Below are 26,216 nucleotides of genomic sequence, written 5' to 3'. Positions count from 1 at the left end.
ACACTAATGAGCAGGATGTAGATTTAAATTCATAAACTAAATTTAACTAAACAATTGCTAATAGAAAGATAGGTTAACAATTATACTAAAATAGAAGTAATAAGTCTACAACAACGTAAAAGTGTCTAGGCATATGACTTTTGATAGCATTAGAGTAAGTAAAAGTAGCTAAATTCTAGTGACAAGTTGAGTTAATAAGACAGTAAAAGATTGTTATGATTATCCATCCATAACATAATATAGACATTGTAGTAATTTAATTTAGAGTTCAGAATGTTCCAGATGTGTTAAAACTTTGGAGCAATAAAGATAAAATAATCATGTCACTGTTTTCAAATTACAGTATAGAAAAGATAGTGCTGGTAAAATATTAAAGTAATTCAAACTAGGAGAAATATCGGTAATGCGCTAACGTAGGATTTGTGAATAAAGGGTTTGACAGTGACATTTAGATTGTGGAAATGAATGTTGATTGTTTTTGTACTGATTTGATTTTATGTTTTTTCATGTTTGTTTTCCTTGTTGACGATGAATGAGATGTTTGACATTGTATTAGGAGGATTGTTAAAATGCCTGGATTGGGGGTCGTTAAGATAATCGCAGGTGCAGCTGGATTGTGGAAGGAATTTTCCCGTTTGAAAGATGTATGCTATATGAAGATGGAATCTGCAAACTACGGGTTTTTCGCCTTCCTCCCTGATTCAGGTCAGATCTTGAATGTAAGAACTCAGATCATGAATGTAATAACTCAAGTATTGATTTTGATTGTATTGATTTTGTTCTGTGATTGTTTTCTGATAGTGTTTGAAGCATGTTTAGTTAACACCGAATGTTTTGTAGTAACCATAGAGATAAGGATGTTACAGTATAAATATTAGGCCATGTGAAATGAAAATTCCAGGAGGGAAATGTTAGGGTTATTGTTTTATTTTCATTGTAAAACTGTAAAGATGGAGGAAGCCACAAGGTTTTCCCATAGGAAAACTTCCCTTTGTCTTTAGTTTCATCGAAGGGGGTAGGGATCTATGTAAATACCTGGGACAACCTACTTTCACCGTGTGAATAAAAAGGCCGAGAGGTCTCGGGGGAGAGGTCTTTTGTTCGCAGCCGCTGGGCGAGCAGGGTCCCTCCTTACCGGTAAAGTATCGAAGTTTGTCTGCCTGATTCATTTTGTGTGCGTTTAATTATTTCTTACACAGTGTGTCGGGGAATAACCCCTACAGTAGTGTATACTCCACTTTTGGCTTGTCCCGTGAGGCGTCGCCAACGTTCTCCACTTCACCCTGTCCTTTGCATCGTCGTCCCCAACACCAGCCACTCTCATGTCCTCCCTCACTACGTCCATGTATCTACTCCTAGGTCGACCTCTAGCCCTGTTCCCTGGCAAATCCATCCTCAGCATCCCTCTACCGATATAGAAGGATGCTGGTACGCTCTTTCCTGTGGAGCGTACCCACTAACAATATTCAACATGACACCCTCAATATCCAGCTTCAAACTCATTAGTCTATGATGACGTTATATCACCTTGAATACTGCTCCTAAGCTTCTAGCCTTGCTCCCTTTCCACCTGGCCTCTTGGACACATAACACATCAACCTTTCTCCTCATCATCATGTCCACCAGCTCTCTAGCTTTTCCCGTCATCATCCCAACATTCAAAGTCCCTACTCTCAATCCTATAACTCTTCCATATCTTTTTCTCTCGCTGTTGACGTACCCGTCTTCCTCCTCATCTTCGTCTCTGCCTTCGACCCACAGTAATCCAATTTCCAGCAGTGTCCTGTGGGTTAACAACGGCGCGGGCCTCGACCGATCCGGTATGTCTTTCTTATTTATAAACAATCATTTGTAGTTTGGCAAATATTTACGCCGGATGCCATTCCTGAATCAACTATCTGCATTGATCCGGGCTTGAGACCTGCACAAGGGAGAAACTGTGAACTGTGAGCTCCTTCTAACGGTCTAACCGCACTACCAGCACTACCCATGAGTCTGCATATATATACTTATGTATATACTTCTTTGGCAAATGGTCCCCCACAATGAGCTGACATCTTATACTCATCTGGTATGTTCCCCACCTCTTGCTTGTAGCCAGCAAGCCAGACAGGCTTCAGCAGACCTGTGACCCGCAAGGCGGATAAGCATCTGGGCTGCAGACGTGACGACTGTGATCATCTTGTCTACAAGATAATGGATTTATGGATGGAAAGATGTCAAACAGTCCTTTGCAGGTTAAATAGATTTGTTGTGAAAGAATAAAGATGCTTCAATTAGTAGTTAAGAGTAGCGATACCATAATATTAGACAAGTCCGTTTCAGATAGAAGCTCTGCAATCAAAGCACCATTTGATGGATATGCATCATATAAAAATGAAGCTACAGCTTCATTTTTATGATGCATTTCCTTTCTGCATCTGTTCATCACCAGATGAAAAACAAATACTCTTTTGCAAGAAATTAAACAAATGTAATTTAAAAAAATATCTCAAATTAAATGTGTATATATTTATTTATTTATTCATCTGTTCAGCAATGTATCAACTTATAATCAGTGTTTAATGTTCTGGCTGGTTAGTGCAGGGCGGGTTCTGCTGTTTGGGTGTTTGATCAATCTCAGTAAAACACATAACCCCAGCAGAACCACACAATTCTACAGAGTTCCTGGTTCATGCCACACACTTCTCATGTTTGTGTTTTGTTTTTTCTTGTATTATTTTTTGCTTCCATGCCCTGTCTTTATGTGTTGCATTATTTCCTGTGTTCTGTGTCTGACCTCTTTCCCACTCGTTGTCACACCTGCCCTGATTGTCACACCTGCTCCTCATTCCCTTCGTCACCCGGCCTTCTTCTCCCTCCCTCTGTGTTCAGTCCTCTGCCGGTTTGTTGAACCTCACAGTCACGTTCCAGCCCTGTTCCTCACGCCGCAGCCGCAGCCACAGCCACAGCCACAGCCACAGCCACGGCCACAGTTTTGATTCCATACCATCTTGTTCAGCGTTCTTGACAACACTTCTATTTGCATCACCTTTTAATGGCTCATTCCTTCTTTCGGTTCATGCACCATCCTTGTACCAAATACCAATGAAGTCCATTTGATCATTTTTGCACAATCCTTCTGACAAACCGACCAACCAGTGGATATCGGTAGAAGCATAACCTGCTTGATATTTCATCAGAGTGATTAGCGTGCCATCGTGTGTGTGTGTGTGTGTGTGTGTGTGTGTGTAAATGAAGCTAACACTGTCCTGAGGCAATACCATATTGTCAATGTGACAGTCAATGATATCTTCATATTTCACATCCTGCTGTGAGTGCCGCTATCTTAGATTGAGAGAAAGGGCCTTAGGGCTGGATGTATGAGGGGTGAGAGGCGCTACATGCTGTTGAACACGGTGCGCAACACCTCTGGGAAAATAATGTGTGCTTCGGCTCACGCACGCTCATGCCTGTCTGTGTGGATGTTTCCTTCATGCAGAATAAAACTCCCACGTAGAAATGTGTGCAGTCGCTGCCTTTAGCTGCATATGGGTGTCTGCAACACACTTGGATGAACAAGGGGTAGGCACAACAGAAGACAGGTGACTTCTAAGATAAAAATAATGACAAAAAGTAAACATTCATGAGAAAATGTGAGACTCTACACTTTTGAGGCAGTTTACCCAAGCTGCTCAAAAGGGCAGCAAACATTTCCTCCCAGCTGGCCTTGAGACTTTGCACAATCTCTCCAATACAAGGTGGCAGGAGCATCTTGACCACTATCGATTTCCCTTCATTCTCCATTTGGCAATACATGGCTCACATGCCGGAAGGAGACACCTCTCTTGAGCAAAGCATTATTGAAATGCTAGGAAGAGAAGAAGGGAGTATAAATATAAATATTTGTATTTTTTTACACTTTCTTACAGAACCCCGAGAGCAGCCATTTCAATGGTGCACAAGTCTGTTTGAACCCGAATAAAAGGCTGCCGGGCTTTGGCAGAGGTATAGAAGGCAAAATATAGGGCATACATGACTTTATGCTAATCCACTGTGACTATTAACTAGAAGGGCATGCACATTCCATTTACATCCCCCTGCTCCTCTTCCCAATGCTCTCCTTGTACCCTTTGTCCAATGTATGCTATTATGTAACACCAAGAGATGAAGGGAGGTGAATGATGGGATGTGGAGCTGGAAATGAAGTGCAGCTCAAGTGTGTGGGAAATCTGTATCTGAACAAATTTAACCAGCATGTCCTCTCAAAGAGTCTCTGGTTGGAACAAGAACCCGCCCCATCATTTGTATACTTTTAATCTATTTGTTTTCAAGCTCTCTGTTTTCTCACCAATATGTCTTCTATGTAATATTCTGCCACCGTCGCTGTTCATTGTTTGTTTATGAAAGTCTTCATTTCCAATTTAAGGCACATTCTCTTTTCCTTATTTTTGTTTGCGCCTTCAGACACGAGTGTCAAAAAGCTCCATGATTGTAAGGAAGAGTTATTGGTCCTCAAAGATGCAGGACAGTGACACAACCAGATTTAATTTTAGATTAGAACTGATTATGATAAAATTCATTTGAGGTGCTAGCTCAACATTTACAAGCACACACCCACAACCATTGCAAAGACAGTACGGAGAATACCGTACTGTACTAATACTAATGATAATATCGAACAGTGCATGAGAAATACAATATTTGAAAATAAAGGACTTATTGTTCTCTTGGAATTGATTTTGCTAATCATTAGGTGTGACACAGCATGACATCTTGCTTTCTTTATTTCCCAGTCTTCTTGTAATATCTTAAGTCATATCCCATTTGGCCAAGGCATGGAGTGAGATGTATGAGTCCCATGGAAATAAAACTAAACAAATATACAGGATTTATTCCTTTATTAAGTTACAAAAAACATGATGACTTCCTTCCAGGACAGGTTAGGTTAGAAAAAAGTTATTTCCCCCCCCTCAAAAGTCTGATTCTAATGTCTTATTTGACTGTTTTTTTAAACTGTGAACCCTTTTATTGATCGTAGTTTTGACTACAAAACTCAGTAATACATAATTTCGTAAAAAACAACAACAATAAAGATGTCTCTGATGAGCAAACTGTGGTGATTAGATTCCAGTATTAAAATAAGTGTGAAAAAAGAAAGCGGCAAAGAGATATTCATACGTCTTAAAATTTCAAGCACTTTTAAACGCAGGCAGGAAATCATTCTTTTTGAAACGGCAAATAAAAATAAATAAATCAAATCAAGACAAAACTGGCTTTAAACATTAGCCTCTACGGAATTATAGAACATCAGCGTCAGTGTGTTGTTGTTGTTGTTGTTTTTTTGCACTCGGCAAAGCATAACACTTTTTACCTCACTTCCAAACTCACCTTTATATTACAAACATTTAGTGTCTTTGTGTTTTTGTTCTTTTTTTTACAAATGGCATATAAAACATCTTTTCTGAAGGTAAAGGCTCCGCTGAAGAGTGCTGTGCTGTGTCCTAACTAATACCATCTCAGCAAAATGAGACGCCTAGATGGGAGGGAGAAAGGAAAAAGTACTCATATGGCAGGATACTAATTCAGGTATACTGAGGCATGTTTGGGAGAACACACCTTTTCACCTGGGAAGAGAAAAGTCTTTTATATACATAATTAGTGGAGATATGCCTTATTTCAGTAAACATTGACTGCCCATTTCCCTTGCTTGTATGATGATGTATAGGAAAAGAGAGCGGCCATTCCATAGATTTGGTACCATAGTGTTTAAAGCAGAAACTCAGAGAATAGAAGTAATATACAACCAGCTGTGGAAGCAGAGGATGAGCGTTGCCCTTTGTACACCTACTTAGCATCTGCTGTGAAATGAGAGGTCAGAGAGAGTGCGCGGAACATAATCTGAAGCTGACCTCCGGCATCCAACAGCAATGAGGATCCTTTTTTTTAAACAACAACTTTCCAGTCACCTTAAAGTAAAGCTTCAGAGACTCAGACCTTTTCATACCAGCCTCGTGTGATGATGTGCATTTTAGGGCATTTCCCAAGTGTAATTTGCCATTTTGATGCACCCACGCCATCATCTTCCATCTGCTGCAACTTAACCTGATGGCTACATACTTGTGTGTTTGAGTTGAATAATGATCCGTGAAGTTGAAAAGCTTTATTCTGCAGCATAACAGGTGTGTAGGTATAGTGAGTGGAAAGGGGTTTGTGGTTTCGTGTTGGAGGAAGGCACATAATGTACCTTTTTAACATGGCATGGCATAAAATGTCCACGATGCTCTATGTTTCTGTCATTGTCAACAAATCCCATGCAAATATGAATTGTCAAAACAAGTGTCGGTAAAGTCTGATGGACTGTAGTTATGACTAAGCATAACACGGAAAAATGCTGTAACTGCCACTTAGATCCTCTTGCTGACTTTCTTACGTTGGTTAATACATTCGCTCCAGTATGTGGACTCCTGAACTGTTCTACTCAGCCACGTGTCTCTGCCCTGTCCAAGAGGCATTGGTCGGAATTTGCTCATAACAAGGCTACAAAGCAGCATGGAAGACTCATCAGCAAACTGTCAGCCAATAGTAGGACTCAACCAGAGGGGCGCCTACTGAAAAAGAGGGTGGTTTTTGTTGTTTGAATACATGTTTGCATCAGTGAAGATGACACACACACACACACACAATCCTCAATGCTTTACATAAATGCTAATTGACAGAAAGATGAATTTTGCCATGCCAGTGTCATTTTCCCTCTGTTCTTTAAAATGTTTACCTTGAATTACATCACAAGCTACAGGCTGATTTATATTGCAATCAATGTCGGTCTGTCGCTGGAGGAATATTCACCGTTATTGCCAAGAATAAGCCAGGAAATGCAAGAATGTACATCACCACTAGTAAAATGTGTACTGGTGGTATCTTTCTACAAGGCCTTTTTTGCTCCAACCCAGGCTGTCAGACCTTTGTCATCCCTGCCCTCCACTTTCCAGGGACTGCCACTCTGATTTCTGTTAATGTAACATGATCTGAAAGGGAAAACTCTGCAGCCGAGCAGGGCAGCGACCTCCGTAACCTTGACTTCCATTTAACAATCAGCTGGGAATTTGTCAGCCAAGTATTCCATTCCCAACTTTCCTTTTCCTTGCCTTTCCTTTTTCCCCCCTGACAGGCCACCCTCCATCTGTCATAGATATATTGAGAGAAAGATGGCACTCGCCATTTCATTCAAAGTGAACACATCACCCGAAAGATTGGATTATGCCGTAGTAGCTCCAACATCAGTTTGAGGAATATTTTCTCTGAATCCATATTTGCTCATCGTGCTGCAAAAAAAATAAATCTCTAGAATATCAATAGATTCTCTATGAATGTCCCAAACGTTGAATACAGTGTAAGGTCACTCAGTACTATACATTTTCTGTTATGGGTTTTTATTCTATAAACGTCTCACACAGGTAATTTCTGAATATGCCCTCAGGCTGTTTTTATCATCATCATCAAAAACTGAAGCTCTCTGTTGTAAAACAAATGATCCCATATCAACAAGGATATAATGTGTGTGTATGGGCATGTGTGAGAATGCTCATATGACACAAAGACAAGGCGAGCTGTGTTATATGAGGTCTAGCAGCAATGAATGTGTGTTGTCAACAGCAGAAACCTCTAGTTGGGTGGAAATCAAATCAAACCACATTTGACAAAGCTCGTTGCGCTATTACAACTGTGTAAACCATATACTATCAATATATATATATATAAAAATCCCAGTAATGCTACACTGAGCACTTTATCATTTCAAAATGGCGTGTAAATGTGACAGAGAAAAGCAACAAAACGAAAACAAATCATCAAAATGGTCACAACTCTTTATCTCCTCTGTCACATCTGTGCAAAAAACAGGATCCATCGGAAATCATCTAGGTATAGTTCTAGGTCAGCAGTAGGCATGAAGATATTGCACACGCAGACTAATGTCAATAGCTCCATTGAAATGGCACAGCGCAGGTGTCACAATAAAGAATAAAGTTGTTTTTTTTTCTTATTTTTTTTTACATAAATGAACACTGTTAAAAAAATGTCAAACACACCCCGTTGACAGCTTTATTGCAGCGCATTTCCCTTCCCTTTTTTTTTTTATTTCTTTTTTCAAACATCCATTTGTAAAAAACAAAAAACAAAAACATTGAGAATCTGTAGTTCATGAGGAGCGTTTTCCAGAGTGCACTTTGGCAGTAAGTCTTGTTCAGGTCAGGAGCATCGGCAGCCAGGTCGGATGGATCGGATGGGTCAAACCAGACAGCCAGGTCGTTAGAGTCTTGAGCTCTTCGTCTGCTCCACCCTGCTTAGTCCTTGCCACCAGCATAGTCACGTGATAATCACATACCGGAAGCACCCAGTCCCATGCTGGCGGTGTGGCTCATACAGGGAAGTGTCTGAACAGTCTTGGGGAAGTCGTGGGTGAGGATTCGTCCGTTCTCTCCACCACTTCCGTTTCCACTCATCCTGGTCAGGGTGGAGCAGTGCCTGGCGTCGTTGATGGATTGCTGTTAGAAACAAGCAAACGGATGGTAGTTGGTCTGCACACTAGACACCAGTCTCACAAATAAGCTTAATCATGATGCAATAATCATAACAGATAAAGCTAATGCAACAGCAAGAGTAGCATACAGAATTGTGTAAGTCTCGGGGCTTTATTACATGGACATACTCTAAGCACTTAAGCAGGTGTTTATGTCGCCATGTGAATCCTGGCAAAATGAGCTGTTAAAAGTCCTAGAGTGCTGGTTTTCACCCTCTTTACTGGGGCCTGAGTTATATCCGCGGGTGGTAGACCAAGGTGTTGCCCGGCGTGCATCAATGTCCTAATTTGTAGCAGAAGGAGCAGAGAAGTGAGAAGGGAGCTGAAGCTTCACTTATTGGCTTTATCGCTCCATTCTCTGGTCTAGCATGATATAAGTTACCGGGCTCGAAAGCCCATCTAATGACGTGTGTGTGTGTGTGTGTGTGTGTGTGTGAGAGAGCCTTTTTAGTATCTGTTCGCATCCCCTATTTGATGGCTGATTAAATTGGGTGGAGCAGCCACGGTCCAGAGCAACGAGTAAGTGCTGCAAGAGGACACGGGATTTACACCGGCGGCTAATTGAATCACTGTTGTTGTTTCTTTCAAGTCAAATGGTATCACGGTGCTGCTAGACTAACAGGCTCCTCACCAATCTCATCAGCATACTGATCAGCTGCCCAATTTCTGGGCTGATTAAAAACATAAAAGCTCAGTGTATGTAGAGGATGACTTCTCATCTCAGCTTTGCCATTTTTGGTTTTTACCAACATAATACATCAGCAAGCAGCTTTGATGTTGCAAGAATGATAAAAAGGTTGTAGTAAATTGATCCTCGAAACAGCAGAGAAACTCTCATCATCAGAGAAATCTCAGATTTCCTAGGACAGCATTGCAAGCAACATGTATGCTGAGCAGTCTGAAAGTCAGGACAATAATAACTGGAGTGTTGGAACGTTCTAGATTGAAGCATTGATGGAACACACGGGCCCCACTGGGCCTGTCTTATGGCATACATATAAAGGATGTTCACCACAATGGGCCCTGCGTTTGCAAGACAGTCAGCAAACAGAGAAGAAAGAGCAGGGGAGAGCATTGCTCAGAGTGACAGATTAATGTACCACTGTGATTCAAATTGCCTTTATACCTCTCCTGCACAGGGATATTTTTTAATTGATTTGTGCCAGAGGTGGACCCAAGTAAGCTGCACTGAAGTTCCAAATCAAATCCCAAGTCAAACCAGTCAAGGGCCAAGTAATGCACCAACTGCTAAAGAAGACACAATGTAGGGATATAAGCTTTAAATTATATTTATGACCGTTTGTGTAGAGATTTAAATTGACAGTTTCGAGACCACTCAGGAACTAGTTTCCATAATTTATTTTATGGGAAATATAGTTTTGGTTTTTGAACAAATCTTTGAACGGTATTACTGAACAAATTATGTTTGAGAACCGAGGTTTCACTGGCATTACTATCTAATGAATGGAGGTCGCAGGGCATGACCTTCAAAGATCTACTCACCAAATGGAAACTGTGTTGGGTGATGGGGTCAAGTGTTTTTTAATTTGTATTTTTTTTATTATGTCAAGATAAGTCTGAAGTCCACAGCTCTGATGTTTGCTTCTAGATAATTCTAATGGTAAATGCTATACGCTAGCAGCCAGGCAATAACTTAGGTAAAATCACAGTGTGCCTCAGCCTCTGTGCTAAAAACTGAAAGTGTTCAGCAAAAGGCATAAGGGCAACTTTAGAATCAAGTGATTGGACAACACTGGAGGAGGTCAGTGAGGTAAAGACTGAGCGGCAGAGGGAGAGAGAGGTACAGGAGAGAATTTGCATTGCAGTGGAAGCCGTGAGAGGCCCTACTGTGATCACGGTTAGATGTAGACGGGGAAGGTGAGGAGGCAGATGTCATCAGCATCATCATCATCATCAAGGTTGGCGCACAACGTTTCCTACCCCAAGGCTGTGCTCTGCCCTTATATCTTAACAGTGTTGTTGGCGTACAGGCCGTAGCTCTGCAGCTCTGTGTAGGGGGCACTAGCACCACTCTCTAAGGCTGAGCAGTGAAAGGCCTGAGCGGCTGACGCGGCAGCAGCTCGTGCAGTGGACACCTTCATTCGGCGCGACTCGGTCCTGGACTTGTAGCAGAACTCCACCAGTGCCACCAGCATGGCCAGGCCCAGGCCACCAATCAGGATGTAGAAGACGCCTGCCACATTGCTGAGGCTCAGAGCGCTCGTCTTGTCCTGGAGGGTGGCGGGCAGAGCAAAGAGGTGAGGGGGCGACATGGAAACACAACTCTGGAGCTTTACTTACATATGACTCAGACAGACACACAAACACACACACTTTCAAACCCATACCCATTTCAAGTAGGCCTATACACATACAAACATATACAGGGGAGCCGGACTACCTGGCATTGATTTACAGCAGAAGACGATGTGAAAGCTCCACAGAAAAATACAATGTTGAGGCTGGGATGCATCTTTTCCAGGCTTAGGTATTATTTTATGTTATTGAATATAGTAATTAATATCAGCATTGTTGTTGTGATACACACACTCACGCATGCACGCACACATACACTAAATAGGACTGACTATTCACAAGCAGTAATCAGAAATATTAATTTAAAAGAATGTCTATCTGCTTAAAATCAGCACTTGATGATTTAGGGCACCAGATATTTAGAAAACGTTATTTTTACTCAAATAAAAACACATTCACTTCATTTTTGCCCCATTGTTGGGTTAGCCTATTAAACTTAGACACTAATTCAAATAAAACATCTCTATAATGGATTTACTTTGTGAGAAAGGCCCAGATAAACTAGACACTGATGTAAGATCAACATTTGAATTGCTATAATTACAGTGAGATGTGGCCAAGCCAGAGTCAAACATCCAGCACGTGACAGGACAATTACATCAAATCACAAAGGCAACAAGTACAAAATAGCCAGACAGGACTGTTCTCTAATTTCCATTTTGTTAGGAGAGAAGTACAGGTCGGGTTCATGAACACCCTACAAGAAGTGTTTTAATGCAGCAGCACCAGCAAAAACAAGTCTTTATTTTAGGGGTCATTGCTCTCAAAGTGGCATCCTCTATTTTATTTTAGGCTTATTTATGGACTCTAAAGGGTTCTCATGGATCTGTGGGGTCTAATGAGGATGCTATTTAAGTTGTGCAATATCGAGAAAGAGTTTCATGCCACATGGGAATCTTTAATTCTGTTAGGATGGTTTACATTTTGTTACATCCCTGTTGAGCTTTTATCTGTACGTAATCTCAGCCCCAATGATATTTAAGTTTTCATTTGTTTCAATAATTTTTATAAATGTAAATAAAATGTAGCATTATGTAAATCTAAATATGTTTTTTTTTAATAATAGGGTGCGCATGCCGGACAAACCAATGTGCCATGGAAGACTCTGACCCAGAATACACACTCCTGTTCCCTGGCGCAGACAGTTCAAAAACGCCTCAGTAAAGCTGGAGAGTAACAAAACAGCTAAATGTGCATGTGTATGCAATATGTTAAATAAATATAAATTTAACAGAATAAGCTCAGCTAAACCTTAGAGACATTGGCACTAGCTAGTATGCAAATATAAAAAGAATCAGCCACCAAATAATTAACGTAAAGTCGTTATGACCCCAAATCCTTGGACGACAAACAAGCTCTTATAAATATTAACAGTAGCAGTATTAAGTATTTCATGGTAAAACACTCTTTATTTATTTACCAGAACAGTGCTCACTGATCAACATTATAATTTGCATATCAAAGTAAGTGGACCAGAGTTAGTTGTGGCTTATTCTCATCCATGTTAAAAATGGCCTTCTGCTCAATTGATGTTTGTCACTGACTAATTAATACTTTAAATGTTCTGCGTCTACTTACTATGAGTCTTCTGCTATGAGCTCTTATGAAATAATCCGTTTGTTTGATCGGATTATTGTTTGTTTGATCGTCAGACAATGATTACAGCGGGAATGAGAATCTCTGACGACACCAGAGTGCAATCAGTGTGTTGGTCTGAATATAAGACAGTTTCTTCTGGGCCAGATGATTCAAATGAGTTATCTTTGAGTCTAATGTAATATAACTGTCGATTTAAAAGTAAGCGACATTAACCTGGCTTGTTTCTGGGCAAGATATTTTCTAATTATCCCTCATTGTTTATCTGCCAACTTTAATCAAGCCCAGAATTACCCAATAGGCCAAGTTGTAACTTTTTAATAAGAGACAGAGAAAAATATATATAAATTGGGTCTTACTAATTTCTTCTGGCAGTTAATATTACCAAAGCCTTTTTTTTTAACTGCTATATATTTACAGTACCTGCCGTTTAGCTAAGTTTAGTCTAGGCTCTCTAAAACATTATATTGATTGGTGACCCATTTTTTAATCTTAACTCATGAGAGCAATAAATATTTAACTAAAGCGATATTAGAAAACAAAGTGATTCTTGAATATTGTTATCGGATAAATTAATTGGATTAGGCTTTTTATGAATATTTTTTTTTAAAGTCTGCATCTCGGCCTTCATTGTTACATTTATTGTTTCTCATCTTTAAACATCTTGCGTGCTGCAAAATTGGGGGGGGGGGGGTGCTGTTTTATGTTCAAGCTAATGTAGGATTATCGATAAGGAGTATTGATCATTGTAGAGGCTGATGTGCTGGACTTGGGGCTGGTCTGGGATCAGGGTTGTGCGGTGAGGTGACAGATTTGGGTTGGAGACTAACCTTTCTTCCGGAGTCCTTGTTGCCACACTCCCCTTTATCGTACCACCATTTGTTTTTCAGTTTGTCTAAGATGGCTTGTTCATTGAGTTTCAACACCGCTAGGTTTACCGGGATTCTTCCAACCGTAAGGAAATAACATAAATAACATATTATACCATGTTATTTTATGTTATTCAGCCAGAAATCAAAAGCAGCAAATACAAACAGGCATTAATCCTCGAGCTTGCTTATAGGTCAAGGAATAAAATGAAATATTTGTCACACACACACGCACGCACGCACACTCAAACACATACAAATATGGCATAAACATGATTAGAAACATTAGAGTCAAAGTGATATGCATTAATACTCCATCTAGCTCGACTGGCTCGCTCCCTAAGGCAATAGATGTGTATTACTATATCACTTTGGGTAACCGGCACACTGCTCACCCGCACGAACGCAGCAAAGACGTCTCAATTGCATCTTTTGTCAAGAGGATATGGCCAAGTTAACAAAGGGATCTCAAACTGAGCCGAGGAGCCGCACTTTAGCTGTACCGGTGGTTTTTCATTTTGTTTTAGCTGGGAGACTTTACATTTGGACCTTTGCTCTCTGCCACACCACAAAGGGATCAAATGTTGCTCCAGTGGCTCTGCAGTGTGGGCCTGCCGGTTACCCCCACCCCACACCCCCCACTCCCATCGCTGAGTGGGTTATATTTATCAAACTGGCTCTGACCTTGGAGTCCCCGCCCCCGCTGCCGCACTCTCCCTTGTCGTACCACCACTTGTTTTTCAATTTGTCCAAGAGGCCCTGCTCGTTCAGTTTTAACACTGCCAGGTTTACTGGGTTTCTTGAAAATAATATGAAACGAGAGCCATTAGGAGACACCCTATGGGACAGATGTACAGATTGACTGTATGGCGGGGGGGGGGGGGGGTGATCATGACAACATTTATTTACAATTATCCTACATATAACTACTGATATGAAGGAGTGCTGGGTTTAGATGTTGGGTGCCCATATGTGAGGAGAATCAGGTTTTACCAAGCAGGGGCCTCAGAGGGGGGGGGGGGGGGGGGGGGCAGGCAGAGCAAACACTATAAATACTAATAGAGATGCCTTGAAAGCGGAAGTCTGTCCAGAGAAGGTAATTTCCTTTCAGAGGCAGCAGCATACAAATTGCCATGGTGACTAACTAATCCATATTCATCCCATGAGGGTACTTTGAGGGACTAGAAGCATGTGCTGGTTCATTTGTAACCATCACAGACAAATGCACGTTAATGCTTTGACTGTCCGTTTTACTTAAAGGCTAATTCTTAAACAGGCTGAAAGGAAATTGCGCGACCAGCTTTTGTCATGTATTCATGAACCTGAATTATGTGATCCACTTCAACCATATCATTTCTGCAAGGTTTGCTGCTCTCTCTCTCTCTCTCTCTCTCTCTCTCTGGTGAGTCTGTGCTTGTGTGAGTTCCCTATAGCTGACAGGCTGCAGACAAAGACTCTATATCCATGCACAGATCAGGGAAGGACAAAACTGAATTCAGAATTTGCGTACAAGATGTCTTGCTTAGAGCCTTTGCCAGGCTGTCTATTCCCTCAAATCAGTGCAAATTCCTCTGTGCAGAAACAGTTTAGTTTGGTGTTATTCCCGCTTTCTCACCAGCAGAGAAAGAGAGTCTTTATCCCCAACCTTAAGAAAGCAACACAGCTGTAGGGAATGCATGCATCCTGAGAGCTGGTAAAACCTCTTGAATTCTTTCTTAGCCAAGTGGCTGAAAAGGAAGAAGTCAAAGAGTGTGAACATGAATGATCCTGCCAGCCACTAGTTTGGCCAGTTGGTCTGATACGTGCTGATGTTCGGGTGGTGGGGAAGGAAATGCACCAAATGTTAGGTGGAATGAGCTAAATAGTCAGGCAGACAAGGGTTTAGCAGGACGTCATTCATGTCTGCAATTAATTTAAAAAAAATAGGGGACAGCATTTAAACAGAGCATTTCACAGTATGATCAAGTTGTGCAATGTCAAGATGGGCAGTCATCAAGCCCTTAAAATAAAGGGTTATGTCACGTGACTTCTTTTTCAAAGTGCTACAGTCAGTAAGGCCTGCATTGAACAGTAAATGCATTTCAATATGAAGACACTGCTTAGTGTTGACAGTGCTATTCCTTGGTAATGTATCATTACCAATACTTCTGGGATCATATTTAAAGAACATTTTCTACTGAAAGGTCTCTCTGTGCATAAATCAACAATGATCTTACAAAGACTGTGCACCGCTGTGCAAACATCTCCACAAGGAAAATGAGAACAGGCTGTTGTGTAGCAAGTATACATTTTGACATTACTCACACAATCACATCTCAGCGTGTCAGCATTCTAATTGCAAATTAGCAAAAGACAACACAGCATATGTATTAATTTGCCATGAATCTACTTCATACTGAGTTGCTATTTGAGAAATCCAGGATTCACCAAAGTCGGTGTAACTCATCCTGTTTAGATAATGATTGACGGCACAGAATATGGAATCAACCCTTCGGATATGATAATTTTGAGTTGCTTGGAACTTTGAATGTGTACATCATTAATACTGAGCAATCTGCACAAACTGACGCATTAACAAACCACTGCAGGTGTGACTGAATGCAGCTCTTTGAACATTCACTCATGTCTGATTAGCAGAAAAAGTCAACTCTTTATTCAGTCATAAAAATACCAGTCATTCAAATTTCCATCCTTTAATACAAGACTTCCAGTCGTGATGGTTGATTATCTGTTAACAAAAGTCAATATTAGACATGTGTTAATAGCACAGAGATAGCGAGGAAATGGGGCCATCCTTAGCATTTAAGAACATCTTTACACATCAGGTTTGGACCAATCTGACTACCCAGTTTGAGAGCAGATTAATTCCGCCACTTTTCCTGTCAATAAAGCAACACTGAGGGCCTTTACAGCAAATGTGATTTTGTACGGAACTTAAATGGAGCCTCACAGACAGCATGTTCTGACCTTTGGCTGTCAACCAAGGTGTGACTTCAATGACTCCTTGACGAGTTTGAGTGAAATCTCCCCATATGGCTCCTTTCATTAAAATGAATGAGGCCTATTAGAGAGAGATTAAAAGCTCCGGATGCCACCAGCTCCTGCACTTTCTCCGTAGCTGAAAAAATGAATGGGGGAGCCGGTTAAGGTGTTAATGTAATTTGAAATGACATCTGCTGCGCCTGGACATGAATGGGCAGAAAAGTACATCCAGAATGAAAAATTACTCATTATGTTAATTATCACATCGCATGGGCCAAATATAAATTTGACTCCATGCACTGACTTCACATTCAAGGTTTGAGCCCCAGCATGAGTATAAAAGTAGTCAAATGTGTTTAGTCTTGTAGCATTAATCCTGCCTATTGGGTGTGAGAGGCATGTTTCTATTTGGTGTGAGTGAATACTTCAGTCTCAACGTAAATCACATGAGGCCAGTCATGGTTAGGTTTCGAAAGCAATTGGAGGGAAGCAGGAGGCAACTACTGCGAATGGGAAATCTCATTCTCCTACTTTACACTTCTGCTAGTGCTCACAAATCAGCTATTAAGAGACTAGTTGCATGCATACATACATACAGTAAGTATATTTATATATATATATATATATGTGTGTAGACATAGATAAAGTGGACTTTTGGAGGTGAAAATGAGCATGATGGAGTTTAAAATGTGTTTGTGATGATGTGTAAATGATAAATAACGGCGGGAAAAGGTTTTGCAAAAGTGTCATGCTTTAAAGAGAAATATATAATATATAAATAAAAATATAGATACAAAAAAAAAGTGGCTTTATGTTCACATGTTCTCATACATGGGGAAATAGTGCAAGAAATGAGCTTGATGGAAAATAAATAGGAGGCAGGTGATGATGAGACAGGTGGTGCACATGCACGAGCTCCAATAGGAGCATCGAGAGGCCACACTGCAGCAGCAGTGGTTTACCTGAGAGGGGATCCCTTGGGTGTGGCAATGCCATAACCTTTCGAGTCCAGGTTTCCTCCCACCTTCATTGTGTCACACGGTTTCCTCTGTTCTATGTACTCGTTCATTGTGGATTCAAGCAGGTAGGCATACTTGCCCTTAGACTTCCTGACTCTTATTACACCCTCATCCGTGGTCTTGACAAACACGGATGGGTCAGCCGCCTTCATGTAGGACCACATCTTCTCAAAGACAGCGATCTTGGATCTCTGGTAGCCAGGATTGTCAATGAGAGAGGGAGAAAGAGTGGGAATGCATCATTATCTCCATTAATGCTGATGGTCCCGTGTCACAGAGGTGACACTGTATGTTGGTCACATTTATTTTCCTCACCCGGAAGAATTCTTTGGTGGAGCCAGCATCCAATGTTCCATAGGCGATCTCTGTCTGCTTAGCCAAATCCTCTGCACTCTCTATAGGGGACACCATCCTCTCCACAGTCAGGAAGGCAGCCAAGTTGGCGGTGTAGGATGAGATGATGATGAGGGTGAAGAACCACCAGACGCCTCCAACAATGCGGCCAGATAAAGAGCTAAAACACAGGAGAGGATAGGTCAGGTCAAAACTACACACGTAAATTATTAAAGAAACGATATGCTTTCATGTTCCCACACATTTTGAGCTTATATATATATATATATATATATTGCACACAATCAAGAATAACAATCTGAAAACCTTGTGACGTTCACACCATCCAAGTGACCTACATTACATCACACTCGCCTGCACTCACACACTCTTCATTCCTCCACGTTCAAGAGCTTAGTCCAATGTGGTAAGGAAAGATAACCAGTTCCACACAAAGCCCACTCAGCTACATGCCTGCCAAATTAATCTCACTTTAAGAAAGTTGCCAATATGTTTCATGGAGCCGTGCACATTAATTGTTGGGGATTAATAGGAAGAGGAGGACACTTAGCCATTGCTCTAAATACACTTTCAAAAAAAACAAAAAAAACAACTGGATGATTTGTGAGCAAAATCCCTTGAGTTAAATCCCTGTCTTTCCACGCTCTATCTGCAAGTCTCCACCTTAAGAGAAGCCGGCTTGAACAGCAACAGCAGGAATCACACTGTGTTACATATCGGGTCCTTGACAAGCGCAGGAGCACAGAGCGGAAAAGCTTATACGCAATGAAAATGACACAAATCTGAAACAAAAAGGGCTTTTCATGATTCACCTTTGTGCCGTCAAGCCTTCTGGAGCTCGAACATGAAGGCAAGATTAAGCACGAAAAAAATGTGAGATGTCAAAACACAAGTATTTAAGATGCTTTTCAGATGATGGGTTGATGATGAAAGAGCAGCTGGGAAGCGAGTGGAGAGCTGACATAATGAATGCGGAACCTTTGAAAATCAGTTGGGGGGGGAATGCAGAGCTGCCTGGAGTGTGTGTGTGTTGTGGTATATGTTCACCGATCACTGTTCTAAAGGGTGAGGGTTTGCTTTAGCTTTTTTTTTTTGTACTGAGAATAAAAAAATAAAAAAAGCTTCTCTAAGTGTATCAGTGGATTTGTGGTACTTCAGCAAACCAATCAGCAAGTGGTCGATTCTTCCGTGCTGGAGCTCTCGTTTTTAGCTCTTAGTCAGAGAACTGAATAAATCCATTCATATTTATGAATTTAGAACATCTCGCTCGCCAGACCATCGTAATGTAAACCTCATAGACTACAGAATTGGCATCGTGTCCATTTGTGTTAGCTTAGCTCAAGAAAACCACACCAAACATCCAGTTCCAGCAGTGCCTCCCTGCATCCAAACAAGATCAATGAGCTGTATTCTGTATTAACAACAAATGTCCATTATGAAATTAATATAATATAATCTTGTTAAGTTAACTGTACATTAACCTATTGATTATTTATCAGTACATTGATTTAAAACCTGCATCGTAATAGCTGGGAATCATATGGAGAGTAATTTCATATAATCTGAGCAAACTTCAGGCAGCTTAATTTACCCAGCCAAAATTTACATTATAAATCATGAAGAACATCATAAATCTTTTTTATCCTGCAACAATCATGGAATTTCCCATGTTTGATTAAAATAAAAAGCTTTATTATTCATTAAAGCCAAATTGCTGTCTAGAGGAAGATCCACCTAATCTACAACGATGTATCAAATATTATTATTTTCCTCAAAATCACGGCAGCTCACGAAGAAAGAAATGTTGATTGAACTCTTTCTGCTGAGGAAAACGAATCCCCCCTGTATGCTTCTTGTCTTTCCAGGGAGCTGATCTATTATGACTGTTACCCTAAGGCCTAAGCCTAAGGAGACATTTTAAACAAAGGGAGCACAAGGGGTCAAGACCCCTCTTAAAGTAGTCCTATGATAACTAGGACACATTTCTGTTTCTCCTCAGTAACTTCTTGTTCACAGTAAAAAAAAAAAAAAAAAGAGGCACAATGTGATAAATGGCACTCAATCATATAGGGAATAAAAAGGAGGTAGGAACAACAAGCAAGCAATGGAGATGGAGCGAGGGGCAAACATCGGAGAGGAAGAGTGAACAGGATAGCACCACCAGCGGCAGACAAACTTCTTGGCTTTGACTGCTGCTGGCCTGCAGGGATGGCAGCAAACAGCTGTCTAATCCTTCCCTGTCAATTGTCCGTCTTTCTTTTCCGTCCCATTTTTTCCCCTCTCCCCCCCAATCCTCATCTCTACCGGGCTCTCTGCCTGTCTCCTATGTGCTAGGAGGTAACCCACGAGGGCTTAACATACACTCTGGTGCTAGATATGCACACACACACACACACACATTGATAAATATATGCATATATGCTTTGCCTGCAAAGAGAATAGCTGAAAACCGGGTCACCATTTGCTGTGTGTGTGTGTTGTGAGTTGCTTGTTGGTGGGTGGGTGTTGCTTCCTCTGCAGCAGTCCTCATCCACGGTTAAACGGGGCAACTGACAAACACAGACCGGTTTGTCTCTGTTTGTTTCCTCCCAAACTCGCTCTCTTTGAGCCTTGTTTCTGCTCCTCATACATTATTGCACAGCAGCCGACCTCTGCGCTTCAGTGAGACATTTACTAAGTGGCCTTGTTACAGTAAGTGGAATCTTCCAAGAAGCACAGTAATTTCAAGGAGTCTTATTCAATAGTCTTGTCAAGACAATGATTAATCAATTATTCACTCTGCCTCATTTATTGCATTACAGAGAAGAGGAATAGCAATGAGAGCAGCAGCAGCAGCAGCCCTGTGTGAACAGGAAGGAGGCACATATTCATGGGAATCAACTTTATGTGCAGAACATTGACATTAAGTAGGTTAAGTAGTAAGCAGAACTATCATATTTTTTGGTGGAAATTTTGATTATTGAAATTATTATTAGCAAATAATCACATGATTAGGAAATTAACTAGGCTTGATAGCCTTTTAGCAAACTTTAATCCAAACTTTGTGAATGAGAAAAAAACACCCAAATTCCTTATTTATTCCCTTTTTGGTTTAGAAAATGTATGTAACATAAAGTTAGAAATCAATAGTTATTCAAAATGTGGAACTCGGAGAATAAATCCCCCCCCCCCCCCCCCCCCCCCCCACTTCTTAATGGTAATAGAAATAAAAAAATACTTCAGAGCTATAACAACATTACTTAGACACAAGAACATGCAAACTCCACAGTCAGAAATTGAACCCGAAGCCTTCTCCTTATGAGGTGACAGCACAAGCCACTGCGCAACCATCCTGCAAGACTTTAATAGATGTTTAAAAATTATATATATATATATTTGTCAGAAATTGCCGCATTACAACGGATTAGCAATTACAGAGGTTTAAAATAGAAATAAACATTTCTCAAATCAAGGTGTGATTATAAGACAAATCAGAAAAAGTTTGCTTGACACTACTTTTTAGCGTTTTTTCAAAATGAGCAAGACATCTGTGTGTTAATGATATTGTCCCAATATGTCTAAAGTGGCAAAGGCTTGTTTTGTGTAAGTGTATACAGTATATATATAAAAAAAAGACAAATGACAGTGACAAAGTCTCATAAAATAAAGTTTACAAGCCAAACGCCCTGCTGAGAGGCAGGAATGAAATGGATCTTTACTGGCTTTTTGCAGTTTCTGTGCCCAAACTGAAGTGATGTTTGACTAACAGCTCTGTGTGTGTATTTTGCTCATCTCTGCTGCCTTCTTCTAGTTGAACAGTTTATTTCACAAAGCTTTTGTTGACTGAAGTTTCCTAATCTGTGCCTATTAGACACTTTTAAATGTTGACGGTTGATTAAAGTTCTGTTGAGCTCTTGGTACCCTATAGCCTCCTCGGTGCAAACACCGCCTAAAAACATGCAGAATAATGTGGGCATATCAGAATATGTAACCAGAAAGTAGAATTTATAAGAGGGACTACCTTTATTATATAATCGTGTAACCACACACAAAGAGGTGAACCTCTTCCTCCACTGTGTCGGTGATGTCACAACGTTTCAATGTGAACCTAATCATTTTTTAAAGTGTATTCTTGGCCACAGGAAACAACAGACACGTTATGAAATGTTATATATCTATTGCTGACAGTATCTTTGTTGCTTTCTACTCTGTGTCTTGTTAATGCTTAATGAGGCTGTGAGTGTTGTGACCAATATTGTTGCAAAGTAGCGGGTTTTACTTCTGATTTTTTTCGCTCGGTAGCTTTTGCTGTTGTTCTGACAGGCACACAATTATTAGACTTAATATTTTAGAAGCGCTTTCATCTTCAAGGCCACAATAACAAGGAGGCTTTATGGGGGTGGCGGATGAAGAAATAATGATTTATTAAAACATCTCTCTCGCCTGTGTTCTTCCTGCAAAGGTCAGTATTACCATGTTACTGGGGAAAATAACATTATGGTAATGTTGTTACCAGCCTGCAGCATCCAAGCTGAAAGCTGGCTACTACACACATTCAAGTATGTTGTGGAAAATGTCAAAGTATTGGTATTCAAAATGATGTGAAATTGTTTAATGCCTATTTGTTTCATATATAAGCATCTGAACTAAGTGGTTGCTTTGGCACCATATGTCTGCTTTTGAGGGATGCTGCAGGAAAACAGGCCATTTATCGGCGACTGCTCCAACTGTTGCAGAAGAATCGGCGTAATTTGGATCCTGCTGCAACAATCATTGTTCTGCTGAATGATCATCTCTGCCTCGTGTAACCTGAGAGAAGTCGGTGCTTGTGAGCTGTGAGAAGGCTTGCTATGCGCCCACACACATACGCACAGCCTCTTAGTCACTGAAGCTGCAGAACAAGACTCCAAACACAGAAACATCACAAAAGACCACGCACATAAAATGAATTTTAAGCATTAAATCTGGCCGTGTGATACCACATAAGGATGACGTGCCCTCGGGACCAGGCGCACTTGATCTGAGGCTATACGCTTCTGAAAAAAAATATTTATCCTAAGGTTGCCATGGTAGCACTCCAAAACAGAGCATCCGAGCAAAGGGAGACGACAGCCACCTCACGCCTCCTCCACCTCTCTCTCTGTCTTTGTCTCTATAAGGGCGACCACCCCTATACTCGGATAGGCTCTCATTCTGGCCTCATTCAGGCCTGCATACACAGGGCTGACAAATAAGCCTGTCAGCATCACACTGCACATCTTCCCAGTTTAACGCTTGGCCATGTTTACAGTGGTGCAGGTAGATTTCCCATGTGGCCTCAGGGCTGGTGTATAAATCAGGATTGCAGGAAAGGCATTCACGCTGTCCACAGCTTGATTATGGCCTTTCTCTGGAAACATTTGTGACCCTCTGTGTGAGTGTTTAATATGCAGCTTGGAGATGCGTACCCCCGCTGAAGGGAATGCCGCCGTTGTCTGTGTGATACAACAGTGAAAATCATCCAGGGCTGTTTGTGTGTCGTTTATGCTACTGAGTATGCATGCATGGATGATCAAAAGTTAACTTCATGCAATTTCCAGATAAATAAAACACAAGTGACACTGTGAACGAAAGTGAACCATCTCTTGATGAATAAATCATTCCTCCTACCAAGTCTTTCCTAACTGCTCGACAGCAACTCAGTATCACCACAATTATATAAGCCAGTGGTGTGTAGCATGATCTAATTTCTTCTGGTTAATGATAATGACAACAGGAACACGAAGCAATATGTAACCGATTCCTGTTCCAGATCAATAACTCCCTTCATCACAATGATCCATTGATTAACAACTCCTCAGCCTTTTGCTTTAGATCCAACAGACTACTGGCTGCGATACAGCTCTATGGATGAGATGATTTTGCTATGAGATACTGTGGGTGAAAGAAAGTGATGCAAGTATTGCAGTGGAAGGCGAGTATCCTAAAACAAATAATAGAAACAAACAGCCTGACTATAAGTAATCTGCACAAATACATCTGATTTAAATCCCAGCAATGTCAATGCTTAGTGATGCCGCATGAGGGGAAATGTTTGATTTAGCATATTTTACCAAATCAGCTTACATGTTATAATGAGCCGTACCTGGCCCGCGTACTCTGGGCTGGTCCAGTCCCACCGACGTTCCTACGTTTTTGAGTGCAGATAAATTGTGGGTGCAAACATTTAAAAACATAGAGGCAGATTCCTCCAAATGTACTGAAGCATTTGCTGCAGCAGACACACGGAGGAGCGGTGGCTGTCCGTAGAAAAGAGAAGAAGCCAAGGATAAAATTAAAGTATTTATACTCTTCTCTTCAGAGTTTCAAGGACTGGCATTAAAAAAACAGTGCAGGAAACAGTAGAAGCCCCACTCTAGTGTTACCATAATACACAACATAGTCAATCCATGATTGAATGTGAGCGGCAGAGATTATTTATTTCAGTCTGTAATAATGTAAAGGCAGCAGCACAGATGCTGAGGAGAGGCAACACACACACACACACACACACACACAACACATTAAATGGACCCACTGATCAGGTCAAACATGCAGTATATGCTCCTGCTTCTCCTGCACTTTCTAAACTTGTGTATTCAGCTAACAGACTTAAACACCCTTCTCTGACTGCCAACAGCAGATCATTATTCCATTGGTGCCTCCACCGGGGTGTAAACTCAGTCTGTCTTTGGTGTGTGCAGCTCCTTAGCATAGGTAGCTGTGCCAGGTGAAACACCCTGAATCAGTGTAGCCATGAGACGCAGGCAGATCGAGAAAATTGGGGCAGCAGAGCAAGATGAGAGGAAGAATGAAAAGAGGTATCGGTAGAGGAATGGGGGAAATGGACGGATGAATGAAGTCCGCCTGTCTGCAGAGATAAAGACAAGAAGGGCCAACAGTCTGGGCTGGAGCTTATGGGATGGCCTGACTGACAGTGCTGACATTTAGAAAAGAGCACAATAAACAAGGTCTCCCAGAGAGCAGAGCGGCGGATGCGCACACAAGAACTGTACACAGTAATGAATCACACCGGCATATGAATGTAGGACTCGCGCCGTGCATACAAACATGGAGGCACGTGCACATTACTGTTTGTCACTATAGAAAAAAAATTGCATTAAATACTTGCTTTTAGCAGAACTGGTTTGTGCACATGCAGGAGGACATGAGGATTAAACATGGCCACAGATCACTCCAGTGTTGTTCCATGACCTTTTGTCTCTGATTGAATGGAGGATCATGATGGGAAGTGTTTCCACAAGCTAAGATCAGGGCTGAATGCACCCGCAGATCAAACTGCCCTCGTTTTAGTTGAACAGGCTAATGAAAGGAGAGACCAATGAGCGGTTCACCATCGCCTGCTCAGAAATGTACAGCATGCGGGAAAAGAGGGTCAGGTATTTCTCCCCTGACAGTTAATTTAATACGCATTAGAAAAAGAGGTAATAATAGGTAATAATTTCCTAAATAATTTCTGAAATCGCAAAAAAAACCCCAATAATTGTAAACTAGCGTAATTTAATCAAATACTACCACAACTACTATTAATAGTAATTTTATTAGATTCAGTTTCAGGCTTTATTTTATTTTTGGACTTTAAATTTATTAAATATCAGAGGGAAATATTGGGTAAAATGTTTTAAAAGCTGTTTGCATTTCCATATTAAGAGTCCATCGATCAAGCATATGAGGAAGTTGGAAAGTATGAATGAATGTTGCTTCAATGCTTATTCAGTTTTTGAATTTGAGTACTAGCAATAATTCAGTTTTAACTGTTTTACACAGTTCGAATTGAAAAGCATTCAAAGTGATGCTGTTTCATTCATGGTAGTTAATAATAATAATAATATATATCTTTTTAAATTATTCCCCGTGATCTGCTGGCAACAGAAAGGTTAAAGTTGCTGCTTGCACCTGACAAAATGCAATCAACACATCATAACCTTTTTAAAATCCAGCAGAGGAGCTCGATCACTCGGAGATCGACGCGCACCTCTGTGTGCTCACAGGCACTGTGCTAACTACAGTATTTAGGTCACCCACATTTTCAAGGGGACGATTCCTTCAGGGCAAAACTGAGTGGGGTGAAACATTCATTGTGTTGGTGCTTAAGATAGAAGCAGCATCAACCATTGTGTTGTGGCCTGCTGCACACATTAACAAACTGCTGGTGGTTGGTAAATAATCCCACACTTTCACCAAAGGTAAAAAAAAAGATGATGAAAGTCACCTTGGAAGGACATTGTAAGACAAATTTGACACAAGTCCTTGGAGAACAGGAGACCTTAAAGCTGTCACAGTGATTACACTGTTCCACCTGAAAATTACTTAAATGAGAGCATTAATCAGAGCCGGTGGGCTCATCAATGTGGGCTGCATATCAAGCTAAATTGTTCTTCGCAGACAAATAAGATATTTTTTTGTTTTGTTCTCTTATCCTCAAAGTTCAGAGCCTTTCTCTCAGTTTTCCTTTGAGCTAATTAAATCAAATAATGTGCAAATATGCACAAGAACACACGC

General features: G+C 40.9%; 1 protein-coding gene across 1 annotated transcript in view; it reads right to left on the bottom strand.

Moving 5' to 3' along the window:
- Window positions 1–8,357: 8,357 nt before the first annotated feature.
- The window catches only part of gria1a (glutamate receptor, ionotropic, AMPA 1a), a 55,285-nt gene continuing 37,426 nt past the window's right edge, over window positions 8,358–26,216 (bottom strand). The window contains exons 12-16 of the mRNA XM_068740130.1: window positions 17,658–17,856; window positions 17,286–17,533; window positions 14,026–14,140; window positions 10,657–10,791; window positions 8,358–8,525 (exon numbers count right to left, since the gene is read on the bottom strand). Coding sequence (XP_068596231.1) covers window positions 8,358–8,525; window positions 10,657–10,791; window positions 14,026–14,140; window positions 17,286–17,533; window positions 17,658–17,856 — 865 coding nt within the window. The remainder of the gene's footprint in view (window positions 8,526–10,656; window positions 10,792–14,025; window positions 14,141–17,285; window positions 17,534–17,657; window positions 17,857–26,216) is intronic.

This window comes from Brachionichthys hirsutus, chromosome 6 (assembly GCF_040956055.1).
Source record: "Brachionichthys hirsutus isolate HB-005 chromosome 6, CSIRO-AGI_Bhir_v1, whole genome shotgun sequence".
NCBI lineage: Eukaryota > Metazoa > Chordata > Actinopteri > Lophiiformes > Brachionichthyidae > Brachionichthys > Brachionichthys hirsutus.
The sequence above is the reverse complement of the archived record's forward strand: the minus strand, read 5'-3'. Positions and strand labels throughout refer to the sequence as shown.